Consider the following 22,183-nt stretch of genomic DNA (forward strand, 5'->3'; position numbering starts at 1 on the left):
CAGATTTGTGTATCAACCACTATAGTAAGCATTTGTTGGACGGTTAAAATTGAAGGTCATGATTGTTCAGCCAATACGATTTTTTACTGTTAACTTCTACCGTCAAAGTCGGTCTAGGTTTTGATATATGTCACTACTCCATTTCCAGGTGCCTGAGAAACCAGCATTACACGTGGTTAAACCATGAAAAACTTGGCACATACGAGCGCCCGGTTACTTTCTCTCGTGAAGAAGAAACGAGTAAACGTGCATAAAATCCACTCCATCCATCACGTGCAACACCCATTTTTATGACTTGATCCAGAAAATCAGGATGATTGGACACTTAGGTGGGCCGAACAAAAAATAATTATACCTAAAATATCTAAATTCACGTGATATGACCCACATAAGTTTTAGAATACTTTGATTTTTGGGTATTTCTCTGTCTCATGAAGCACATGAGATGAATGGATTGGATGTTATATAAACACGGAGGTGGGCCCTACGCAAAACTAACGGTGAATGTTTCATCTCTATCGTTTGGGTTTTGGTTTTAATGGACGGGTTGAATCTAATGAAATTTCTAGTCACATGGCTCTCGTTTCACGAAAGTAACTTGGTTCTCGTGAGCCCAGCGATGCTCATCAACTCTATCGCCGCCGTCCATATTCGACGATAAAAAATCAAACGATCCAACGGTTAAAATATTTCTAAAGGCAGATTTTTTGTTTTTGTTTTTGTTTTTTTTTTTTTGTTGGCTTCCATCCAAAGTATGGTCCATCATATAAACGGTCTGATCAAGACCTCAGATCGGAAGGATAAAAGATCAACTCATTCCATAGGAATGGCTCACAATATACCTGTGGAAGGTAGATACACGTGTCTTACGTGTAAAAAGAAATGAAGCACTGAGAAAATTAACCAACGGTCCAAGTTTTTTCTATAGATGTGGCCCATATGATGATCGGAGAATCGTGATTTTATTGAACCAATATATACAATGTGGGTCGCATGATGAACGGCTTTGATATCATATACGTGTGCCATGTCTCCACGTGTTAAGCGACTGAACTTATCGACTACCCGCGAGCGAGCGCACTTCCCATCTCGTATTAATTTTCAACGGCGAGAAGTCGGTTGCTGTGCAACTAGTGTGGAGAAAAACCTGGTGCAGCTAGCTTCATGTGGGGCCCAAAATAGATCTCATATAAAATCCAAACCGTTCATCAAGGTCTTTCCATTATGAACATACGATTCACAAAAATTCAGGACGATCCATCATCAGGTGGAGTATTAAATGGTTTTGGAGATTTTTGAGTGGTTTTCCATTTCTTATCTATGGTTTGGCCCACCTAGTGATGATCAGATCCAACTGATTTCTAGAGGTCCTATTTTCATAATAGATATACTTTTTACGTACAGATTTGATTACATACACACATTACTGTGGGCCCCACAAGCCACTAGCTACATGAAATCTCCATGTAACGAGAGCCTGTACAGAAGGAACTGGCGTCCGGGCATTGAGACGAAAGAAGGAACAATCCAAAATCTCGCTCACTTGTATCTGCGTCCAGTGCTGTAACGCACCTTCATCCATCCATCTTTATAAAAACCAATGCAATTCATCATTAGCACAGCTGATATCCCACTTATGGGATTAAAAAATGCGGAAATCCTGCCAATTACCACAAATCCGAGGACAGATCGACAAAACCCAGATGGGTAATTTCTCGCAGTTGAAATTTGGCCGGTGCTTTGGTTCTCTGGAATCGATGTCTCGGAGAATGTTTCTTTTAAAATCTATCAGAGGTATGTCAGAACCCAAGACCAAATTTCTAGATTCAATTAGAAGTGGTTTTTGGTGGGCCCCACAATCTCTTTTCACCAATCAAATGAGACCCAGCTGAGAATTCTGATATGCCTTTAAATGGGTGTGGAAATTGGAGTGATGGGCAGAGATGGGTTTCTGTTCATGAAGGTATTGAGGCTGTGATTGTATCATCTGGAGAGGATTTGTCTGAGAGAAGTGGGGTTTTTTAGTGGAGTATAGATAGAAATCTGGAGTTTGGGTTTTTACTGGTTTGGCTGTTGTTGTTGGGGTTTTTGGGCCTTGTGAAGTGAGTATTTTGGAATTTTGGGTGGTGGGTTAATATGGGGCTTCGATGCTGTTGCTGGTGAAGTTACTATTGCGGTAGTGGAAGACGATTGGTAAGACACAAGTGAGTTCTGGGTGTTGAAATTAGGGTTAGGAGTTGTGTTTTTCTTTGCTGCTTCGAGTGAAAGATGTGTTATTTGTATGCCAGAGGAGTTGTGGTTGGGTTTTGGGATCTGGGCTTTGGTTGTTGATCTTGTTGCCAGCGTTGAGGTTCTTCGGAGTTTGTTTTTTCCCAATTTGAATTTTTAGTGATAGTAGATTAATCAGATTGTATTAGGTTTCTATAGTGGTTCGTTTGGGTGGCGCCTTTTTATTATAGATATTGGCTTCTAGTTTTGAAACTTGCAGTATCTTCGAAAGAAGATCACTTTTCATCTTGATTCAGAAGATTTTGGATTTGGGTTTTATTGTTTCTCTTTTTGGGTATTTTCTTTGGGAAGTTAGAGATTAGGGGTTCTTACCTTTGCTGTTTTTGGTAGAGATTAATCTTGGGTTTTGAAGTTTATAGTGTTAGAGAAAGTAGATTGATGATTGATTGGAACAGTTGAGGTTTCTTTTGTTTCTTCTACTAAAACTGGTAGACTACATTGACGACTGGGTATTGGGTTATCTGCTGCTATCGATGTTGCGCCATCTTTGAGCTAATGAACTTATTTATAAAAAAAAAACGGAAAAAAATAAATCCTCTTGCCTAAAAGACTTCCTGTTGGAGATTTTGGTTATTTTGGTTTTAGGATATTCTTTCTTGCTGTTTTTAGTAAAAATGTCTTCTTCAAGACCCACGCAATCATCGGCCAGTTCTAGCCGATCGAAACACAGTGCTAGGATCATAGCTCAGACCACCGCTGATGCAAAGCTCCATGCAGAGTTTGAGGAATCTGGGAGTTCCTTTGATTACTCAAGATCGGTGGTCGTAAACAACACTGGTGTTGCCAATCCACCTAGATCGGACAAAGTAACGGCCTACCTACACAATATACAGAAAGGGAAGCTTATCCAGCCATTCGGGTGCTTGTTAGCTTTAGATGAGAAGTCCTTTCGGGTCATTGCCTATAGCGAGAATGCCCCAGAGATGCTGACCATGGTTAGCCATGCTGTCCCTAGCGTCGGTGACGTCCCTGTCCTTGGCATTGGCACTGATGTAAGGACTATCTTCACTTCCCCAAGCGCTGCAGCATTGCATAAGGCCTTGGGTTTTGGTGAGGTTTCATTGCTGAATCCCATCTTAGTCCATTGCAAAACTTCCGGTAAACCCTTCTATGCAATCATCCATAGGGTGACTGGAAGTCTGATCATCGACTTTGAACCTGTAAAGCCTTATGAAGTACCCATGACTGCTGCTGGTGCTCTTCAGTCTTACAAGCTTGCCGCAAAAGCAATTGCACGGTTGCAAGCTTTGTCCAGCGGCAGTATGGAGAAGCTGGTCGATACTGTTGTCCAAGAGGTCTTTGAACTTACAGGGTATGACAGGGTGATGGCCTATAAGTTCCATGAAGATGATCATGGCGAAGTCATATCAGAGATCACGAAGCCAGGTCTAGAACCTTACCTGGGTTTGCATTATCCGGCCACCGACATCCCTCAGGCTGCCAGGTTTTTGTTTATGAAGAACAAGGTCCGAATGATCTGCGATTGCAATTCAAAACCCGTGAAGGTGTACCAGGATGAGAAGCTAACTTTTGATTTGACCTTGTGTGGTTCGACTCTAAGAGCGCCCCATAGCTGCCACTCACAGTATATGGAGAACATGAGTTCCATTGCTTCTCTGGTTATGGCAGTGGTTATCAATGAAGGGGTGGATGAAGAAGAGGGCATGGAGCCCGCACAACAGGAGCAGCAGCAGCCGAAGAGGAAGAGGCTTTGGGGTCTTGTGGTCTGCCATAACACAACTCCGAGGTTTGTTCCTTTCCCTCTACGATATGCCTGTGAGTTTCTGATGCAAGTTTTCGCTATCCATGTTAACAAAGAGTTTGAATTAGAGAACCAAATACAGGAAAAGAACATACTAAGGACACAGACATTGCTTTGTGATATGCTTTTGAGAGATGCCCCTCTAGGCATTGTGACGCAGAACCCCAATATCATGGACCTTGTGAAATGCGACGGTGCTGCCCTTTTATACAACAACAAGATTTGGCGACTCGGCTTAACTCCGACCGACTCCCAGATGCGTGACATCTCTGTATGGCTTTCTGAATGTCACACGGATTCTACTGGCTTGAGTACGGATAGCCTTTATGATGCAGGTTATCCTGGGGCTCTTGCTCTTGGGGATGTGGTATGTGGGATGGCGGCTGTGAGGATAAATCCCAAGGACATGCTTTTCTGGTTCCGTTCACATACTGCTGCTGAAGTTAGATGGGGCGGTGCAAAGCATGATCCCAGTGAAAAGGACGATGGTAGGAGAATGCACCCGCGATCGTCATTCAAGGCTTTCCTGGAAGTGGTGAAGACGAGGAGCTTACCATGGAAGGATTATGAGATGGATGCTATCCATTCATTGCAACTTATCCTCAGGGGAGCCTTCAAGGACTCCCAGAATGTCGACACAAGGACCATGATTCGTTCACGGCTTAATGACCTTAAGCTGGAAGGGATGGAGGAATTGCAAGCGGTGACAAACGAGATGGTCAGACTGATCGAGACAGCCACAGTACCGATTTTAGCAGTTGATATAAACGGGCTCGTTAATGGGTGGAATACAAAGATTGCTGAGTTAACAGGGCTGCCCGTTGATAAGGTCATGGGGAAGCATTTGCTTACACTCGTAGAAGATTGTTCTTCTGAGACCGTCAAGCGGATGCTTTACATGGCACTGAAGGGTATGCTTTTCTTTCATTTTGTTCTGAGAATTTCACATTCCTTTCTTTATTTGGTTTCAATTTCATTTACTAAAGCTGTCTTTCTTTAGTGTCCGTATAAATATCTTGAGCCAAAGGTCATTGATTGTTTCTTTCTTTCTTTTTGTTGATACATTTCATTCTTGATCAGGCCAAGAAGAGAAAAATGTCGAATTTCAGATGAAAACACACGGTTCTCAGAAAGATAACGGCCCAGTGATCTTAATTGTCAATGCCTGTGCCAGTCGGGATCTTGAGGAAAATGTTGTTGGAGTTTGTTTTGTCGCCCAAGATATGACCAGTCACAAGTTGGTCATGGACAAGTTCACTCGGATTGAGGGAGATTACAAAGCAATAGTACAGAACCCATGCCCGCTAATCCCCCCAATATTCGGTTCAGATGAATTTGGCTGGTGCTCTGAGTGGAATTCAGCGATGACAAAGCTGACAGGGTGGGAGAGGGATGAAGTGATTGATAAAATGCTCTTGGGTGAGGTTTTTGGGACCCACATGGCATGTTGTCGTCTGAAGAATCGAGAATCGTTTGTGAATCTCGGCGTCATACTCAATAATGCGATGACAGGTCAGGAAACTGAGAAGATTTCATTTGGTTTTTTCGGCCGCAACAATAAGTATGTGGAGTGTCTTCTTTCTGTGAGTAAGAAAGTGGATGGAGAGGGTGTCATCACTGGACTCTTCTGCTTCCTACATATTGCTAGTCTAGAGTTGCAACAAGCACTTCACGTACAACGACTATCAGAGCAAACTGCGATGAAAAGATTGAAGGCATTGTCTTACATAAGACAGGAGATCAAGAATCCTCTCTCTGGTATTATATTTTCTAGGAAAATGCTGGAGGGTACTGATCTGGGCGAGGAACAGAAGCAGCTTCTGCATACTGGCACACAATGCCAACGCCAGCTGAACAAGATTCTCGATGACTTGGATCTGGAGAGCCTTATGGATGGGTATCTCTCTATATAAATTTAGTACATACATAAGACGCACATAGACACATACATTAATGCATGCTTGCACAAGGTACATTTATGACTTTCATGCATACATATACTACATGCGTCCTACATATATAATTATGAGGTCTCAAGTCCAACCAGCTGGACCACTAGGTACAGTCCACCCAGAGAATAACTTCCAACCGATTAATTGCATGTGAGATCCAACTCTTCCAATGGGTTGGCCCCACCATGACGATCACCTAGTGCAAAATTAGCCCTATCCACTCATCAGTTGGGCCAAACCAGTGATAACAATTTCTAGCCATTGATAAATAGCAAAAGACATGTATGGTCCACTTGATGAGTGTATAGAGCTGATTTCTGCACTAGGTGGACCTCATGAGAAGGCCAACTGTTGGACGGGTTCGATGTCTCGCTCACATGTAAGGTTGGAAGTTATTTGCTGAGTGGACCGTAGCTTATAGTTCAACCATTTGGACTAGAGACCTTCTCTATAATTATACATGCATATACTTTGTGATGTTATATGCTCACTACTGTTGTAGACATGCATGCTCTTGCTTACTTCTTATATTCTCATTTCCCTTGCGGTTTCTTTCTCTTTTGCCAATGGTATAAGCCCTCCATTCATGTTTTAAAAGTTGAATCATCTGAGTCCGGGTCCTGGTTTGTCATCCTGATATCTTGTATAATATCCATTAACGTCTTATCAAAACAGGTGAAGTATCTCTACGTCTTCTGATTTATATGGTATTGGCAAATAAATTAATGTTCTCCACTGGAATTTCTTAGTTGTATTTGCTGAATCTTACTTGCGGTTGGCCACAGTCTGACACCCTTTTTCTGTCGAATTCTGAACAGATATTTAGATCTGGAAATGGTTGAATTTAGTCTGCAAGATGTGTTGATTACTGCTATAAGTCAAGTAATGATTACAAGCAAAGGGAAAGGGACCCGAGTCGTGTATGATCCACCAGAGGAAGCGATTGCTGAAAGCCTCTACGGAGATAGTCTGAGGCTTCAGCAGATTCTGGCTGATTTCTTGTCAATTGCTGTGAAGTTCACACCAAGTGGTGGCCAAATCGAGCTCACAGTTAGTCTAGTCAAAGATAGGTTGGGAGAAAGCGTCCATCTTGTTCATTTGGAGATCAGGTACTGTGACCTAATCCCACTCGTGCATGTCTTACTCCTATCCATGTTTTCGTTGACCTTCGTGTCTGAATTCTTTTTCAGTATGACTTTCCCCTATATGAATTCTTGAAATGTTTATGCTTGTTGATTCATGCAACTTCGAAGATAATATTGATCTGTTGTTTTTGTACATTACCATTTATACTGAACTGTAGAAATTTTCAGATTTCCATTCCTGTAGGAAGGACACTGAGGTTATAATCTAACTTCTAAAAACTAGTACCGAACCTATGTTAGAAACTCAAGAATATAGGGATAGACAGAAGAGAAACTATTATGTTTTCTTTTACATGTGAAACTAGACATGCAATTGTGTTTTTCCTATTATACTAGCATGGTTGCAGTTCTCTCTGCTAAGTGGCAGCATTGTGAACTAGGGGTGCAACTCGTGCCTGACCCCAAGAGGACCCAACCGACAACCTGACCCGACCCAATTTCCAACCTGAGGGTCCAACCCGAACCCGACTCAAATTCCTCTATACTTGATCCAACCTGACCGAACGCACAAATACATGTGATTATTCCCAACTTGACCTAACCTGATGTGAATTTGCTCTATCTGAACCCAACCAGATTTCAAATTTGGTTTGCATTTTCCAACCCAATGACCTTTAGAACCCAACTCAGCCCAACCCTGATTTGGGTTGGGTCTTCCGAGCCAATGTTGTCAAATCGCATATGCGATCGCATCTGATCAGCATATGCTGTTCGCATATTTTTTGTTTATGAAAAATATAAAAAGGGAAAAAAATTGATTTTTTTGTTGAAACAAATTAGGGAAAACTTGGCTAATTAGTACACATTATTGGATTGGGTTATTTTACTTAATTTTATTGTAGTTTGAGTGTTTCATTAAGTTATATATGTAATTACTTATATTATGTTTACATAAATTTTAACAAAATAATCAACAAGCTACATCAAAAGAGAATTAATTATTAAAAACTTCGAGTGTAGAAATTTTATTTATAAATGGATAACTTGAAACAACTTACAGTTACAACTTATAACTCAATTTATAAAAAACAAGCACAACTTGCAAAATATAAAGCATAAACATACTTGAAATAGTTGTAGAGAGATTAGAGTAAGAGAGAAAGGGTGAGAGGTTTAAAGTTTTGGAGTAAAGAATGGTGAAAATGGAGGGGATATGATTCCGAACCAAGTTGCTGGCCTATTATGAACTTGTAATTTACTATATATATAAGCATAATACTGGCTGAGAATTTCACCTGGTAGAAATCACACCAGCCGGTCCATAGAGGAGGGTTGATGCCTGAGTGCAGTTGGTTCTCGAACTTTTGCCAAGGTACTGTGAGAATTTCTGTAAAGCCGACCCCAAAATAGCTGGGACATGGCTTTGGTCGTACAACTGCTACACGGTTCATTGATCTGGGCCATTCTTTTCAGGGGCGCTTCCACGGATAAGGGATGCTGCAAAAATCTTCCAGGTTGGAAGACCCTAGACATTTGCCTCTGTTCCAACTATTGTCGCATTTTCTTTCAATTTGAGGCCACTGATGAAGGGTTAGGATCTTTCCAATCTGGAAGACTTTTTTGGCGTCCTCCATCCACAATGGGACCACCAGATTAACGGTGTGGATGACTATGGCCCCACTTGTTGGGGTCCTGATGGCATCCAACTAGATATTTCCTCCTGTCCATGAGGGCTCTTTTACAGTTTAATAAGACAGGCATCATCTGTTCTAAATTGCTATTTGTTTGGATCATCGTTCCTGAGGAGGATTCTTGCTTTTCTTCAGTATTGCCCATTCAGGCAGTGGAATACCAGGAGAATTGCTCTCGCAGATGTTTGAAAGTGAAGCAGAAACGTCTGAGGAGGGCATTAGCCTCCTTGTTTGCAGGAAATTGCTGAAAATTATGAATGGAGATGTTCGCTATCTCAGAGAAGCAAGCAAGTCGACCTTCATCCTCTCCGTCGAACTTGCATCTGCCCCCAAGTCAGGAAGTGTGAGGTTCTCAAGATGTGGCGTTTCAGGACTGTAAAACTCCGCCAACCTGCAGTATGGTTTCTTCTTTGTTTTTCTATTGCTGCTTCCTTGTGTTCCTTTCACATGTATATATTGCTGAGACTCGTCAATCCTCAGCTCTTAAACCTCAAGTTATTGTTTTCATGTGGAAAAAGAGAAGTTTTCTTTCTTGTCTTATTTTGATCTCTTCAACTTTACACACTCCACACCATGCTTGATGAATCTCAACAATCCATCTGGTGGCCACTCATGGCGGAGAATCCACACCGATTTCATGGTTCTAGTAGTCCAATTGGTGGCCCTTCAAACGGGAAAATAGCAAACCATCCAAATTTTAAAGGGAGACATCATTGTTTAGATGGAAAGAATTGTGTTTCATCAACATGGTGTGGTCCACTGGATGGACGGTCTGGATTAACTGCTTATGAAACCTGATAGAGTTGAGAGTGGCAGTAAACCACTAGTGGGTCATTGAGAAATACCGAAAAGCCAAGCCACTCTGTGGAATGAATATTCCAATAATAATAAGGCCCGAATGACTGGATAATTCATATGATCAACTAAGGCCGTGTTTGGATGCGATTCAGTTGTAAACATTCAGTTTTAATCAAGACTAAGTCTCCAAAGCGTACGGTATTTCCACTATTCATACGGTATTTCTACTATTCGTATCACCCTCGAATTGCAACTGCATTCCTTTTGAATTCAACCTGAAAGTAATGTAATTGCAATTTGGAGCTGAGACCCTCTATTTGAATGCTATCAAAGAAAATCATGATTTTGTTATTGCCACTTTATTAGACTAATAGTGATTGCAATTCCTTTGGGTATTGCTTTCAAATGCAACCTAAAGGAGACAAGAAAAGAATCACCTGAAAACAGTGTCCATCTCCACATCTCAATGAGCAAAAATCACCTGATTCTGCTCTCAAATGCACAGCTGAATTGAACTGAAGATTGATTTCAATCAAGAGGAAACATGTTTGTCACAACCCAAGTCAAATTTGAAAGCATCGCAATTGCAATTTAGAGCCCAGACCCTCAATTTGCGGATCTGGTCATTTCCACTTGAAGGAACTAACAATCGCAGTTGGGTTCAATTCGGCCTTGCATTCAAATGCGGCCTTAGCGTGTGAAGATGCATGGAAATTTCCATAATCTCGTTTTGGTAGTGTGGTGAGTTGCAACATGCCAGGCCCCCCTGTGAAAGATGGTGTCTGTAGGAAAAATAGATATTAAAACAGTGATACATGCGCCTAGCTGCAAGCAGCATTTGCATACTTGCTTGATAGGGATCCAAACGTTTTAAGATTAGGCATCCATGCAGATGGCTTGATGGGTGAGTCTGATCTTGTACACATGCCTCGCAACCCTCTGTGATGTCCACTCACCTACAAAGTGCGCTTGACGGAATTCAGTGATTCTGCATTTGGATGCACAAGCGATTGAATTGCAATAATTCTGTTTAATCAAAGATGAAATGGAAGTTCATGATTTGATATTTATTATTATTATTATTATTATTATTTTAATGCATATTCATAGCTAGCAAGTGGCCCTTACATTCCAAGTGTATGTGTTTGTTTTTTTTTTTTTGTTGAAGTTCAACTTAGAAGCTCTTAAATTGCAAGTATGTTCTTATGAACTTGAAAGCAACTTAATTGCAATTGGAGACTAGAAACTATCATTTGATTTCCGCGACTTTCAAACTGACACAACTTGCCATCCAATCAAATTCCACCACATCATGGCCTGCCTCTGCCGGCTGGGGAAGCACTCAATCCGAGTCTGAAATGGCAGGTATCCATGATCTAGCCGACTGTAGCAATGGCTTTTCTCTTTCCATCTTCACTGTAAATGCAGTATGGGTAATCTGACTGCAGACATGGGAACATATGCTACTTTCTCCAACACGTGGTACGCCGAGGATTGGATTGCATGCATTACTCCTGCAACATAGTTTTATACTTAAGCCCAAATCACAATTTATATATATGAAATGATAAATGTTAGTGTTATATCCTCGCATACCTTATTATAACTAGGTAAATAAAGGTAAAAATATCTACATTTTAAATATGAAATTGTATTAACTTAATTAATAGTAATAACAAAGATTATTAATTCAGATAGCTAAAATAGCAAAAATGACCCATAATCCAGGACGCTTGATCCAAAATGTAAAATGCATTTTTGGTAACATGGATTTGCTCAGTTTCACGTTTTACTCATGTGTTGGCCCACAAGATCAGCAGTTTTGATCCTATAGTTAAGTACTCATTTGACATATACGTGCTGAATGATCAAGCTGTTTGTCTGGTGGGCCACGCCAGTGTAAGGACCATGTCTCGAAATCTTCTTGGATTGGACGATCCCAACCACTAAAATTGGAACACTTGTATTTCTCTTTCTAGCCATTTAATCCATAGGATGGAAATTGAAAGGATAGGACAAGTATCAGCATCACATTCCCGACAGAGTATCAAATAACTCAAGCATATCACGCACTTATGGAGTATCTAATTACAACTGCTCGGAAAGTGGATTAAAGGGTGTCAGTGGGGCCGGGTTGGCTTGTGGGCTTCTGGGCCTGACCTGCCTCAGGCTAGGCTTGGGCTGAAGTATTGGGCCCGAGGGCTGACTCGGGCTTAAAAATCAAGTCCGTTATAAAATCCATTCGTTTTCTTCTTACGCGATGATACCATTCGTTTACACGTGCTTCCTATTTCCACGTGTGTTTGGAATGCTGTTTATCCACGCCGTCCATACATTTTTTTTACACCAAAACCCTAGCCACATGGGACCTGCATGGATTGTGCAGCTTCTCACTCGCTTGCTGCAGTGGTGAGTAAACTCTGTGGGGCCCACTGTGATGTATAAAGTGCTTACAATGAATAAGGTAGATATTCATATCATAGAGCTTGGGTGGTGAACCTTTCAAAATCTGCAAATCAGGTAAGAAATACTTGATTTTTTAACGGGTTCTTATAGAGCATTAAAGCATGCACACAATAAATGGATTGGATGTCTTCTACTCATCATAGTGGGCCCCAAATGCAATCTACAAGTTTTTTAATAGTGGACATCCCATCCTTCCCTCGCATGGTCAATTTGATAACAGACAGGCTATTTGTTTAGGGCTACAAGAGAGCATTAAGGGAAGTACATGATGGATAGATTGGATGTACCATACACACGTTATGGTGGGCCTCACATATCATGAGTATATATTAATAATTGTGCTCTAATATGTATACTACTTTTTTAGCTATAAAGACTTGTAATATGATACACGACTTTTTATTAAGTTTGACATCATAGCTAAAAGTTGTAATCAGTTTACAGCTACCTCCCTTAGTTTTTAATACAAAATATCCACGTATCTATCGTTATCTGCAAATCTTGTGGGCGGATTCTCCATCCTTGCCTGATGGTATTCTTCTCTCCCTGAACCTTTTAGCTCGGGTCGGGCTGAGCCTTGTGTCTACAGTTAGGCTGGGCTTAGCTACTTAGGCCTGTTGGGGATCGGGCTAAGATTTGACGTGCGTCCAATACGGACGAAGATTTCCGAGTAATTTCCAACTGTACGACCCGTACATGGCCCATCAACCTTTTGAAACCACCTCCCAGAATAAGCCCCAGCTGTACGGCCCCATTTCTCAGGTCGAAAATGCCCCTGCTTTCTTTCCGGAAGCAGATCGCCTGGTGCACGAAGACGACCGTTGACGCTCCTCGAACTCCGAGTTGTATATCAAAGTTACATGGGCCCCACAGTTATGTATTTATTATATCCACAACGTTCATCCATATTTTGAGATCATTTCGGAGTATTATCAAAAAGAAAAAATCATATCCCAAGATCAACCGGAGCACACCACAAAGAGTGGCGGGAAAATTGATTTTCACCGTTAAAAATTTTGTAGGGCCCACCATAACATTTATTTTCCATCCAATCCATTCATAAGGTCAAAAAGACCCAGATGAAGACGGAAAACAAATTTCATAATGATCCAAAACTTCTTGATCCCTAAAAGGGTTTAAATGGTAGATGTCCAATCCTCCACTGCCTTTTCCAGTGTGGTCCACTTGATAGCTAGATCTATCTTATTTCTCGTCCCAAGCCTTAATACGAGTTCCCCAAATAGATGGATGGTGGATATAACACATACCTCATAACGGGACCCACAAAAAGCAGTGGGGATTACAACTGGGAAAGGGAAAAAAAAAAAAGAATAGCCAGCGAGTTGGGGTCGACGGGTTGGTAGCCGGTCGGGGGGGGGTAAAATAGCTACGGCTTATAACCGTAGCTATAACCGTAGTGAATCTCTACTCTATACACTTTTTTTAAAAAATAAAAATAAAAAAATTTATAAACATGGAGAACTTTATTCTACTAGCATTTTTCTCTAATACATATTTATATAAATATGTATATACAAGCACATAAAAAAAATTTCTCACTTTTTTTTCATTTATTTCTTTATTCATTTATCAAGAATATCTTCTAAACCAAAATTAGTTACTTGATGTACCATGTATGATTTTGGGGTAGGAGAAGCTACTTTAGCCAACTAACCTGGTTATTTTCCAAGATTCCATCAGGTCGATGGTCGAAAATCCATTTCATTCACTTCACGGTAATCGCCGGAAATGACTGTGAAGGAGAATTCCCTTTCATTTCATGGTCATTTGCATGCGTTTCACGGTCAATTTCCTCCACTTCACGGTTATTTCCATGCATTTCACAATCAATTTGCTTCACTTCACGGTCATTTTCATGCATTTCACGGTCAATCCCCTTCACTTCACGGCCATTTCCATGCATTTCACTGTCATTTCCATAGACTTTACGGTCATTTCAATGCATTTCACAATCAATCCCAGCAATTCTGTTTTGATTCACGGTCATTTCCATGCATTTCACGGTCAATCCCGGTGATTCCATTTTGATTCACGGTCAATTCCCTTCACTTCGCGGTCATTTCCATGCATTTCACGGTCAATGCGCTTCACTTCACGGTCATTTCCATGCATTTCACGGTCAATCTCGACGATTCCATTTTGATTCACGGTCATTTCCATGCATTTCACGGTCAAGTCCCTTCATTTCACGGTCATTTCCATGCATTTCATGGTCAATTCGCTTCACTTCATGGTCGTTTCCATGCATTTCACAATCAATCTCGGTCATTCCGTTTTGATTCACGGTCATTTCTATGCATTTCACGGTCAATCCTAGCGATTCCGTTTTGATTCACGGTCATTTCCATGCATTTCATGGTCAATTCCCTTCACTTCACGGTCATTTCCATGCATTTCACGGTTAATTCGCTTCACTTCACGGTCATTTCCAAACATTTTATGGTCAATTCCTGTAACGCCCTGAAAATCGGGGGTCGCGCATACGCTCATCTCCCGAGTTCCCGAGAGTCACTTTTAACTGATTTCCATTAATGCGTTTAATCAGGTTTAGTTGCGCAGCTTAGAATTTTCTGGAACATGAAACATGACCACACCAATCTACTGAAGTGAGCGAAAAATAAACATATATTCATATACATGACCAAAAGTATAAAAGGGGCGCATATGACGCTACCCAACAATATCTCAAAAGAATAGGACTAAGCCCCCTGCTCAGTGACCCAATCCTGCCAATCAAGCTGGCGGAGAACCCTCCATCAGCTGGAAGTATAGCTCGTCCTCCTCGTCCAGGCTCGCCTCACCAGGCTCCTCTGCCCCTAAACCACCTGCATCTATAAACAGGTCTGGTTGGTGTTTTAAAACATCGTCCCAGAATGGGAGTGAGTGATCAACTCAGTGGGTACTATTAGTCTCAAGTTATCACAGGCATCAATTATAATACGGTCTTAATGAAAAACAGACAATCACATATGTTTAAGTAATCTTATTAATGCGCATGTATGCAGCATGACATGATGCATGCCCTCACCACAACGCTCCCTCATGCGACACCATCTAACGATCGCCAATGACAACACTCCCTCAGTGCGACCTCGACTGTCGAGTCGTCACCCTAACTAGTGCGATGCAATGCGATCATGTTAGCCGTGTGATTAGTTAAGTCCATTCATCCAGCAGATTTGGGAATCTAGTACACCCCACGTATCAATGCCATAAACGGGTTGCGAGGCCAAGACCCCCCAATGCGTGAGGCCGAGACCCCGCGGTCCGTGATCCCGTCGGGTTCCTCATCCCCGACTTCAAGCACATGAGGAGTGTCACGCCCCAAACTCGGAAACCGGGCTCACAAAATTCCCGATCGCCGAATCTGGCGCCGACAGCCTCCGTAGAACCCCATTCTCGGCTCCCAGCGCCCATTTGCCAGGTTCCGATCCTGGGATGCTACAAGGAGGATGTTCAACATCAGTTTGATTCGTAATAAGCATAACCAAAGGCATAACCCACAAACAATAACCAAAAACTCCATCACATTTCCACTATAATCAAAAACTTTACAAGTACAATGAGCATAAGGGAAATACAATGATGATAGACAAAAAAAAGAGCTCCAAAAGATCAGCCACGCGTCCAAGCCTCAGCGCTGCTGCGATCCAACGTCACCTGCACGCAACGGTCGTGCATAAGCTTATAGAAAGCTTAGAGGGTGGTGAAAGTGTATGCTTAAGGTGATAATGTAGTCATGCAGTATCAGAGTAATGCGGAACATGCTGATGAATGCTAAGAATCCCATTAGCCGTACCAAGGCCATGCGGTGCAAAGAATATGTCGGCCATACCAAGGCCATGCAATGCAAAATGCAAGTCAAGCATACAAATCCTCATCTAAGTCCACATGTCAATACGGCTCAAATCTGGAATATCACCGGGGTCTAGTACACTCCAAGCCAGATTGCCGCCCCATCGCGCGCAATAAGGTGAGTGGAAAAGACCTCACTATCCGCCTGCCAATATCGGGTTCGGCTCGTCAATAGCGGACCCATTCCTCGAGCTGGTCAGACTCAGCCTAGCATTGCCCCTACTCTCAGGCGGGTAAGGCCGCACCCCCTTCCAACCGACCACGACACAGTGGAAAGCGCAACCGTCTGGTAATCGGCACTCAGCGCTCATGCACCCACTCGGTCTAGACGTTGGAGCAACCTCCTGGTACCATAAGGGTTTAGGGACTTTCACCCAGGGATATCTATCGCACCCCATGTAGAACAGTATTTCCGGTATCCAATCCTGCCAACCACGATCCGTCTGTGGAGGCTACGGCCCTGATGTCGCTAGGGCGTATAGTAACCATACCACACAATGCGAATGCATGAATCACACTACCCAGTCATACAGCAATCCTGCGCGTATCATGCGCTCATGTAGGGCAACACCCCCTGTATGGGAGCCCCTAAACAATCTGCCCAAAGGCATATGCTATGATCAGTCATTTCTCATATCAAGCATACGTATGATGCATATGATCATGAATCATGGAATTAAACATGCTATATAGGATGGATGATGTACATAACGAAGGTGGGCCTAGACGACCTACACATTACACATATGGGCCTAACAGTGGCCCAAGGAAAAGTCATAATGCGGACATTTAACCACACTACACTTACAATGTGGACGTCAAACCAACATTGCTCCCAAGGCACGACTGCCACAAATATCATTTCATAAGTTACTTTGGGATCACACATTGCAATGGACCTTAGGTACATCCATTGGGCCCTTAAATACATCAAATTAGCCAAGTCATATGGGCCTTATATTCATTAAGTGGGCCACACCAATGGGCCACACCAATGGGCCTTATGTGCATTGCAATGGGCTATAACCCGGGGGCTTCAGAACATATCAAATAGGCCTAAGCTTATGGGCCTTACACGTGTCAAATGGGACTCGACAGTTGGGCTCCATATGTACATCAAATGGGTCTACTCACCTGGGCCTTATACGTATCAAATGGGCCTCACCAATTGGGCCCCATGTGCACATCAAATGGGCCTCAACTCATTGGCCCCATTACATCAAATGGGCCTCGACCCATGGGCCCCTAATACATTAAATGGGCCTCGACCCATGGGCCTTTTATATACATCAGAGTGGGCCTCAACCATGGGTCACAAGTACTGAGGTGGGCCTCAATCACGGGCCTCAACATTTGTAAAACTATATACGTATAATATAGTATATAATATGTATATAGTATATAATATATATACATAATACATATATATAATATTATATGAAATATAATATTATATATATATATACACACACACACACGCACACATCACAGTGGACCCACACACTCATCACAGTGGGCCCACACACTCATCACAGTGGCCTACGTCCACCGTCCAGGCGGACGGTGATGGTCAAACACATACATCTATGTGGGCTCCATGTGGGGCCCACCATAATGTTTATAATCCATCCAGACCATTGATAAGGTCACATGGACCCAAATGAATGGTGAAAACAAATTTCACCTTGATCCCAAACTTCTGTGGGCCCAGGAAGGGTTTCAAAGGTAAATGGTCAATCCCACTATTTCACACAGTGTGGGCCACCTGAGTCTTGGATCAGGCTGATTTTTGGGGTGGGCCCACGTCAGGTAGGGGCCCACCATATGAACGGTTTAGGTAGCATATAAACATCAAGGTGGGGCCCACGCAGCTCGACTGTTGCATACCCTGCTGCACTGACACAGCAGCAGCAACAGCTGCTGCTGTTTTTTTTTTTTTTTGATTTCTGTTTTCGCATGGATTTTGCAGGTGGGGTCCATATCCAGCGAATCCACTCCATCCAGTAGCCCTCTATGGCTCGAGACAAGCAAACCAAGCCCAATATTGGGCATATTTCGACGTATAAAAAGTTTAGGGAAGGTTTCAATGGCGTAAACCACCATTTGCTACGGTATGGCCCGCCTGAAAGTCTGATGGATCCCATCTTTCAGGTCAACGGCTAAAAAGAGCTTGGGAAGGGAATGGATGGTGTGGATTTAATACATGCATCAAGGTGGGGCCTACATGAGTGGACCATTCCAAGCTTAAAAAAAAAAAGCTTGCATTTGTGTTTCTTTTCCAGCAAACGTCCAGCGTCCCTGGACGCTGGACTTGGGCACAAATGTTGGAGGTGGGCCCTACTTAGGTGGGCCACCAAGTCATAGGTACTACACATATAAGATGGGCCCCACTTATAAATGGTTTGGATAGTATACCTACCTCATGGTGGGGTCCATTCAAGTGGGCCACACAAACTCATTATCATAAAAAAAAAAATAATAAAAGAAAATAAAATAAAAGAGAGAGGGATAGAGAGATAGAGGGTGAGATCCGCGTGATGGAGGGGCCCCGGCACTATGGGCCCTCCCTTGCACTAAATCATACATCAAATGGGTCTCATTACATGTGGGCCCATTAAAGTTAGATCCAACGGTGGAGATCCCTTCTCCACTAAATTAGATGGTCTAGATGACCCTAAATATGCAAGAAAGTAAACATCATGATGGGGTCCATGGAGAATGGCCCCATCATGGAATGATCGTGATGATCCAAGTGGGCCATCGGCCACATCTTAGGGTCCAAAGTGAGATCCAAACCATTGATCGGTTGGCCTCACTTGGTCCATCTTAAAAATATGAAAATCTACCCTATCAAGGTACCCACCACTTCATCTTCTTGCTCCCTTGGCTTCCTTAGCTCCTTGTGCTACTCTTTGATGGAGGAAGATGAAAAATGGATGGTTGAGATGAGAGATGAAGGGGTAGGAAAGGTGGGCCACACAAGTAGCTTGGGAGAAATGGGAGAGGGTCTCATACGTATGGGTTTGTTGCTTTGAAAAAAAAAAATGAAGGAATGAAAAAAATAAAGGAGAGAGGGAGAGATAAGAGAGAGGGAGAGTAGCTTAGGTAGGTAATAATGACTTGTAAGAGAGGGTGGCTAGCATTAAATGCTTGTAAGAAGGGATAGGGGTAGGTAAGGTGGCTATAGCTAGGGTAGGGTGACTATAGCTAGGGTAGGGTGGTTATAGCTAGGGTAGGGTGGCTATAGCTAGGGTAGGGTGATGTCATTGTTCTCATAATTTCCTAAAGATTAGTGCCACATGGAATAGGTGGGCCCCGCAATACGCGGTCCACGGCCATTATAATGCATAGTCCCCAACTTATGATCTAAGCGTCGGTTTGACGCACAAGACGCGGCGTTGGAACCGCAGCGACGGAGCGGTCGTTATGATACAACTTTCAGATCAAGTCGTCATCGGTGCGCGGAACCTGGCCTAGGATCGTGTGCAAACACCGGATATGGTACAACGGTGACGGAATTTGACCGGAAGGACCGCGGAAGCCAACGGAACAGTAAGGATTAGGACACGGGTCTTACAAGGAGTGCCATGAGAAAGGGATCGCTCGCAGTCATTACGGGAAGGCGCGGTACCCCAGCATAGGCCGACAGCTCGGACACAGTGTCTCATTCCACCATGCCCAGCTCACGAGGCTGTGAACCAATTTCAAGTGGGTTATTAATGAGGTACAACGGTTGTATGGTGTCTCAGGTTCCATACAAGTGTGAATAAGCAGGGTTAACAATCAAGGTTGGTCAAACAGTAGGCTAGACCACCCGAGTCGAGCGAGCATGAGGCGAGTGACATCGGGCACAAGGGACCCATGTAGTCGAACTACAGCCATCCGAACACACCCGTCCAAACGCATGGGTCTAGCCATAGCATAGTCCAACCGATGGGACTACCGTCGCTTCTCAAATTCCTGACCAACCCAAGGAGGGTGAGGGGATCCATAGCATACCAACTATCCAAAAATCATCAAGCATAATAGTATCCTATACTTATGCATTCCATCCATACAATACGGACATCCTCGCAAGCAAATATACATTGTTAATAACTAAGGTGCGTGTGGGTGTGTGAGTGTGTGAGGAAGTTAAACACTTCCTCCATCTCAAAAAATCATGTGCACAAGGTTATAAATCATACACACAAAGCAACACCACATGTGAGGAAAAGAATCAAGCAACCATGGGCATACTGTCAACCATACATCAAGTCATGTGAGAGGCAAAATCAATCATCATAAGAGTCAAGCAACAATTTCATATTATTTCAACAAACCTATAATTCCTAGGGTTTCTCTAAATTCTCCAAATATGACATCTAGCAACCAAAATCATTAATCTCATATTAGAATTGGTGCTAGGCCACATAAGAACAATAGTCCGCACCTTCGAATTCGTTAGAGGCTTGTGAACGACCTAGGAGGGGAGATTTTGGGATTGAATCGCCGGAATCCCTAAAGCATACATTTGTATGTTAGAATCCCATGTAAGCCTCTCCTCCAGACAAGGGTTTCAAGCAAAAAGGATAAATGATCTTACCTAGACGATCAACGGATGATTCTTGAGGTTATAGTGTTGGGTTTTCCCTTTGGAAGAAGGATAAGGAGATGCAAGATCAGCCACCTTAGTCCCCTCCTCGATCTAGGGTCCACCTTGAATCTCCCTCCCTTTCTTTCTTTCTTCCCTTCACTCTCCTTTACTCTCTTTCTCCCTTGGTGGTTGTAGGAATTGAGAGAGTGTTATGGGAGCTAGGGTTTATTCCCTAGACTTGGGCCCTTTGGCCTTAAGTTTCCTCAAATTTTTAAAATAGCCTACTAGGACTCACCTTTTGGGTTGGTGTGGCCCTAATACTCATTTGGCCACCAAATTTGGTGGGTAAGCGCCCTGTGGCCCGATTAGGGCTGGTGTAAAATTTGGGAACAAACAGATGGACGGTTGCGGGGTTTGAGTCAACGGTTCTGATCTTTAAACGGCCTTGAGAGGTCCATTCTGGTGATTGGAGTGGTTCTGGTGGCCCTCTGGCTATGAAATTTCTAGGATAGATGCTTCATGGCCCGATGAAGGGCCATACAAAATTTGGGTACGATCGGGTTTAGGGTTTGGTCGTACGGGTCCGATTTGTGATCGATGGTCACCGTTCCATGATCGGGTCCCAGAGTTGGTGGACGGGTGTAAGAAAATCCATTAGACCTCCACCGTAAATATGGAAGAGATTCGATGGTTGGATAGCTTGGTATCTCGGTTTCATTTGCAATCGCCAGATTTCGGTCCTGGCATTAGTAGGGTGCATTTAGTCAGTGCCAGATCTCACTTCTGGATGTCCGCTGGGTCTGCGGTCTGTGATGATCCACAAGCCCAGTGAGCTCTATGGTTCCCTAAATTTTTAAGTTTTTCTGACCTTCCCGCGTTGCGATATAGCCCGTACGGGCTGTTGCTCAGTGTAAATGGTCATCCGGCTTGGCGGCCCACACTTGGTCTTGTCATGGCCTGTTTGGTTTATTCAAATGGGCTAATCCTAGGTTAATTAGCATATGGTACCTCCACCGCGTATGTTTTAAACGATCGGTCCTGCGGAAAATCTTACGTGGACGCCCCAGGACACTGTACTGGTTGGACGGGTTGTTACAATTTGCTTCACTTCACGGTCATTTCCATGCATTCACGATCAATCCCGGTGATTTCATTTTGATTCACGGTCATTTTCATGCATTTCACGGTCAATTCCCTTCATTTCACGGTCAATCCCGGCGATTCCGTTTTGATTCACGGTCATTTCCATGCATTTAACGGTCAATTCCCTTCACTTCACGGTCATTTTCATGCATTTCACGGTCATTTCACTTCACTTCATGGTCATTTCCATGCATTTCACGGTCAATCCCGGCGATTCCGTTTTGATTCACAGTCATTTCCATGCATTTCACGGTCATTTCCCTTCACTTCACGGTCATTTTCATGCATTTCACGGTCAATCCTGGCGATTCTGTTTTGATTCACGGTCATTTCCATGCATTTCATAGTCAATTTCCTTCATTTCATAGTCATTTCCATGCATTTCACGGTCAATTCGCTTCATTTCACGGTATTTCCAAGCATTTCACGGTCAATCCCGACGATTCTGTTTCATTTCACGTTCATTTCCATGCATTTCACGGTCATTTCCCTTCACTTCACGATCATTTCCATATATTTCACGATCAATCCCAGCGATTCCATTT

General features: G+C 42.9%; 1 protein-coding gene across 1 annotated transcript; it reads left to right on the plus strand.

Moving 5' to 3' along the window:
* The first annotated feature begins 1,490 nt into the window (after positions 1–1,490).
* On the plus strand, positions 1,491–11,102 carry LOC131225931 (phytochrome A1). Its single transcript, XM_058221543.1, has 5 exons — positions 1,491–4,962; positions 5,132–5,948; positions 6,822–7,112; positions 8,915–9,154; positions 11,006–11,102. The coding sequence occupies exons 1-5, from the start codon at positions 2,904–2,906 to the stop codon at positions 11,100–11,102; spliced, it is 3,504 nt and encodes a 1,167-aa protein (XP_058077526.1). The 5' UTR covers positions 1,491–2,903.
* Positions 11,103–22,183: the final 11,081 nt, after the last annotated feature.

Source organism: Magnolia sinica, chromosome 14, assembly GCF_029962835.1.
Source record: "Magnolia sinica isolate HGM2019 chromosome 14, MsV1, whole genome shotgun sequence".
Classification (NCBI taxonomy): domain Eukaryota; kingdom Viridiplantae; phylum Streptophyta; class Magnoliopsida; order Magnoliales; family Magnoliaceae; genus Magnolia; species Magnolia sinica.

Coding starts and splice junctions, on each gene's coding strand:
- LOC131225931 (XM_058221543.1), top strand. CDS start 2,904: ATGTCTTCTTCAAGACCCACGCAATCATCGGCCAGTTCTAGCCGATCG. Junction 5,949..6,821: donor CTGGAGAGCCTTATGGATGG/GTATCTCTCTAT, acceptor AATTCTGAACAG/ATATTTAGATCTGGAAATGG. Junction 9,155..11,005: donor AGATGTGGCGTTTCAGGACT/GTAAAACTCCGC, acceptor CTGTAAATGCAG/TATGGGTAATCTGACTGCAG.